The sequence below is a fragment of the Gavialis gangeticus genome, unplaced genomic scaffold (genome assembly GCF_001723915.1).
Source record: "Gavialis gangeticus isolate Ggan-Ray unplaced genomic scaffold, GavGan_comp1, whole genome shotgun sequence".
Lineage (NCBI taxonomy): Eukaryota > Metazoa > Chordata > Crocodylia > Gavialidae > Gavialis > Gavialis gangeticus.
Genome location: NW_017729028.1, coordinates 14,986,522 through 14,991,914, shown reverse-complemented (window position 1 = coordinate 14,991,914; position 5,393 = coordinate 14,986,522). Strand labels below are relative to the sequence as shown.

Below are 5,393 nucleotides of genomic sequence, written 5' to 3'. Positions count from 1 at the left end.
CCCCCACCAAATTCAGACGAGCAGTGAAGGTGACAAGTTGAATCCAGGGGTGCCAGAAGCAGAGGACACAGGGGACCCTCTCCCCCTGGCTGTCCAGTTGAGCCATAATTTTTAACTTGGCTGTCAGAAGCAGGGCTTGGGGAAAACTTGCTCAACTGTTTCTGGCTTCCCCTTGCCAGATAACTGAGCTGCAGGGCAGTGATTTAAAAGCTGGTGGCTGGGAGCAGGGTCCCTGAACCCTGTTTTTCAGCTGCTGGCTTTTTAAATCTCTGTCCTGCCATTCAGCTGGGTGGCATCAGAAGACAGTGGGATCTGGCCAAGTCCCTACCCCTTCCTGAAAGCAGGAAGCAGTGGCTGCTGCTTCTGTTACCTGTGGCTATGGGACATAGGGGAACAGGGTGATCCTGGTGTTGGGAAGGCAGGGAACCATTTTTCCAGCTCTTCTCTTGGTTCGCAGGATTAATCAAGTCAGGGAAAAGCCGGGAGAAGTTCAGTCTTGCAGGAGAAACTCTTTTGGGAGTGATATAACCCTGGATGTTGTGGGGTCTTTTTTTTTCAAGAAGTGGGCACTTTTGCTGAGGGAGGAAACTGAGTAAACATTTATACACTTTTGGTTTCTACTGAAGAATAGCAGTTCTCCCAGTGTAAACTGAACATCTGTACTTAGCCTTACATTGCGCCATCTGGGTCACAATTTGGGTTAGTGTTAAGAAACACAACCATCTTTTTTAATGAGAGTTTTACCGTTTTTCTTTCTCCATCAAAAGGAGAATATAGATGTTAAGATATTTATGTGGGAAACCACAAATAGGAAAACAAATTAATGCATTCAGGTTTTTTATTTTCCTTATAATCTCAGGGTAAATTGAGAGAACAAACCAAGAGACAAATCTCAAGATCACCTCAAATATTAACCTTGAAGCTAAATGATAAAATACAATAGGCACAGTCAGATGCTTATACATTTCATATAAACTTACTCAGTTAGCCAAAGTTAAGATGATTCCAGGGTCTGCTTTTCTTCTTTTTTTCAAATGCCACCAGCTATTAGAAGGCTTTTAGGCAAGGGATTCATGTAGAGGGAGATGTTCTCTTTACCATTTTAGGATATGTGAGTCTACCTTAGGCAGATTTTTTCCTGTTTGTTTGTGTGGGAGCTACTGTACATAGGTTGAAGACCGTAAGGAATTTTCCCTTTTTATTCAGCTTTGTTGCATTCATAAGCACTTTTTTTTGGGAAGTATAGCTCTGTATTTATAGCTGTACTTTAGTTTTAGACATAGAGTTTTGTATGAATTTTAGGATTTAAATGAAAAACAAATGTAGTCTAGGTAGCCTTTCAGGGCAGATCCATTGATCCTTGCAGTGATGCCAATGTCAAACATCTTTTTAACTTGTCTGACAAATATGTCTACAGCTTCTTCATTCAACACAGCCCTTAAGTCATCAGACACAACTGTGATTTAATCCTTAAAGGCTCTTCCCTTTCTTCCCTCAGATTGTTTCAAATGGTGCAGAAGCTACCCTTCGCATCTGTGTGATGTGTAGGTATTATCATCACCTTTTCTGGAAACTTTATTCAGTTTTTATCTCCAATTGTAAACTCTGCCTCTTCTGTTTTGATTGCTAAAATGGTAGGATAGGCATGAGTGTGTCCTTTAAAATTAATTGATTCCTTGTAACAAATCTGACATAACAAGATCACTAGGTTCAATTCTGAGGCATTGGAATATTTACATTAAAATAGTTGCATAAATCTTTGAATATCTCCGTTTGCATCTGGGCTTGGTAATCTAAATGCATAGTTAGTTGCTTGCATGGAGAGAAGGTTGTATGCTGGAGATGGAATTCTAATATTATAAAACCTGAAGTCTGTTTGTCTGTCTGTCCATAATGCTTTATTTATGCTCTGATTGGCTGTCTCGGCAGCCAATCAGAGTGCTTTATACAGACAGGGACAGACAGCAGAACGTCAGGCTCTGCTGGCCTGGCCCCCCTCCCGTACTCCTTGGAGGCAGAGGGGGACGATGGGGACTGGAGCACTGCCATAATGGAGGTGACGGAGCAGGGGAGGGCGAGGCCTCACTCCCTCGGGTCTGCTCCTTGGAGCTAGGGGCCGGTGCCCCCCTAACATCAGCTGGCAGAGAGACAAGGTGGCGGGGAACAGGGGGTGGGGAGAGCAGGAAGGGAGGGGGTTACGCTGTCTGCTGCCATCGCCAATGTGGTTGCGGCCCCGGCCCGAAACGGCAGGGGGAAGGGAGGGTATGGCCCTGGCCCAGACCCCTACCTGAAGAGATGGGAGGGACGGGGGGAATGGCCCTGGCCCCGACCCCAACCCAAAGCAGCAGGGGGAGGCAGGGAGCGGGCCAGGCCCCAGCCCTGGCCGTGGCCCAAATTGGCAGGGGGAGGGGGGAAACGGCCCAGACCCAGCCTGAAGCGGTGGGGGGGGAGGTGGGGAGCAGCCCAGCCCTGGCCTGAAGCAGCGGGGAGGAGATGAGGAATGGCTCCAGCCCCAGCCCGAGGCGGGGGGAAGGGACACAGGCCTCCCGCTCTGGAATTCCAGCATGTCAGAGTAGCCTCTGCGCTCGTGTATGGGTGTCATTAATGTCCAGCCTAAACTTATTCATGACCAGTTTATTCCTATTTTGTTTTTTGTACTAACATGGTCCCTACCTGGTATTTACTCTCCTTGTATATTATAAAGAGAAATTAAATCTCTTCTCTATTTTACTTGGTCAAACAAGCCAAGCTTTTATTTCTTAATGTCCAGACTCTGTTCTTGTGATCCTTCTAGTAGCTCAGTTTTCTCAGATTATGTTCCAGTTTGAATAAACGTTTCTTGAACTTTGCTGACATGTATGCAGTCTCTGAGAAGAGGTTGTATCAGTGCCTTGTACAATAGCATTTATATCCCTCTGTCTCCTGAAAATAGATTCCTTGATCTATTCTAATCACCTTCGTCTGTTTCGTTTTTCTTTGCCTAGTTAGTGCCTCTTAGTCATCCAGTGATTGATTAATGTGCCTAGTTCTTTCTCCTTCTCTGGAACTTCCCATTAATGACTTCCCAGTTCATCGCAGAAATTCTCTTTTATCTGTAGGACTTGACACTTGTGCTATTGGATTTCATCCTGCTTTTGTTACTGAATTTCTTCAAGGTTATCCATTTCTTTCTCTCTGATATTCCTGTCCTCCTCTGTGGATTCCAGCTGTGCTTCTTAATTTTGTGTTATCAGCAAAATGTATTAGGTCACGCCTGGAGAGAGAGAGAGAGAGAGAGAGAGAGAGAGAGAGAGTGTGTGTGTGTGTGTGTGTGTGTGTGTGTGTGTGTGTAGGTCATAAATGAGCATACTAAACAGAAATTGTCCTGATGCTGATCCTTGAATTTTACTGGTAACTTCCCCTGACTGATACTTTTTCATTCATTGCCCTCAATCTTTTGGCCCAGGCATATTATAAATTAGCACCAGACTCTCCCTGCGTGCCCTTCCTCTGCCCAATCTACTGGTCTGCTTTCTGCCTCTTCCTCTGTGATCCCTGCACAATATGCTGGTCGTCTTTCTGCTTCATACCCTATTGCTTCCTGATCTGCCTGTGCCATTTGCAGCATGCGTGCCACAGGTTGGCCCACCTCTGCTTTGTCCAATTCCTTAGCTGTTTTACAGTTCTACTAATCTCCATCTAACCTCAATCCCTAAAAGATTGGTCAGCGTTGAAGAAAACCTGAGTTTCCAGGCATGAAGACAGCTAATTGCATTATTTTAACTTACTTCATTTCTCAGATTATATGAAAAATATGGGGATGATTTTCAAATGCCAGATACACACATTTGTGTCATGATAAACAGGTTTCTTTAGTCATGCCGCTGTCAGTGTGCTCATTGTATGATGAATGGCTTGTTTAAAAGATCAAAAAATGTAATGCCATTTCTCAAGTGTACTAGCATATTACATAATAACAGTTCTGTAATGATCATTTGTAAACACAAATTGGTATTTGCAATTTTAAATCTATCACTTCACTTTAGGAGGATTTTTTTTTCCTTTACAGAACATTGGGAGTTTGTTTATAGTTTATTTTTTTCTCTTAACCTTTTTGGAAACTATATACCACGGGGTAGGCAAGCCCTGGCATGCATGCTAGAGTGTGGCACCCAAGGGCATTTCGCTTGGCACGCATGCCTCGGGATAGGGGCGAGGGCTGTGTTGCCACAACCAGGATCGGACTCCTTGCGGATCCTTTGCTCTCTGCCCCTGGCATGCCAACTTCTTATAAGTCGCGTTTATGGCTGTTTTTAGCACTCTGCCCAAAAAACAATGCCGACCCCTGTTATATACTATCTTTAATTGTGTACTGTACATGCCAAAACTAAAGTAACATTGGCATTTTAACAAAATGTAACCCTAAATACAACACAGATTGTCTAAACAAATGAATGAGTTTTAAATGTCTCTTTGGCTAAACATGCTGAACTATTATAGTGTCCTTTCTAAATTTCTTGTACTTCTGGTTACTTTTGTTAAAGAACCTGATTAAGAAACCTATTATCATTCTGTACTTTTGGGTATCACAGACTTAATCTGCTAATATGGCAGTAGTGTGAAACTCCTAAAACACTTTTAATTGGTATTAATTAGTCTGACATTTAAAAAGTACAATAAATTGTTGTTTCACAGTTTCCTAGCTTTCATATAAGGTGATGTTGTTTTTTTTTCTAGTCATAGAAACAGTACTGTTGATTTCTTACCAAGGTTTATACAGTCCTCTTCCCTTTATTTACTTAGGTGCTGTTTACAGCTTATTGAAGATTGTCCTAGTGCTATTCAGGAGGAGCTGGATCTGATTCGTGCTTTTAGCTATCTTGAAGAGTTTGGTGTGACCATTTTGCCTTTGCAAGGTACTGCACATTTGTATTATGTACACAAGGGCTTGGTGAATGTGAAACAGTTTCTTAGCTGAAAATCATTTAATTTATACTTCAATCCAGCAAAACATTTAGGCAGGTGCACAAGTTTAAGTACATAAGTAGTCCCACTGAAGTCAATAATACGTGCTGAATGCATAAATTTAAGATCATGTATAAGTACTTTGGCTCAGTCTTATGTTTTCAGTTTGTAAAAACACTTTGGGGAGATTCTGCGAGGAAAACATGCTTATAAATGTAATTTGTATTCATGAATCTTTTTTTTTTTAATTTTCAAGATTTTTTAAGATAATCATGATAAGTATCCACATCTCTGATTTCAGAGGACGCTATATGGCTTAAAATGCTCTAAAATAAAATAAAACACAATATTTATGCATTTATTTGTTTTAAAACAGCCTGTGAGAGAGTATTATTATAATCTGCAGATAGTTCCAGTTGAAAAGTGAAATTTCCTTTCTTTAACAGGTC

General features: G+C 42.0%; 1 protein-coding gene across 1 annotated transcript in view; it reads left to right on the top strand.

Moving 5' to 3' along the window:
- Positions 1 to 5,393, top strand: part of NBAS (neuroblastoma amplified sequence) — a 457,208-nt gene that overhangs the window by 168,785 nt on the left and 283,030 nt on the right. Inside the window, exon 31 of the mRNA XM_019520763.1 lies at positions 4,783 to 4,895. Coding sequence (XP_019376308.1) covers positions 4,783 to 4,895 — 113 coding nt within the window. The remainder of the gene's footprint in view (positions 1 to 4,782; positions 4,896 to 5,393) is intronic.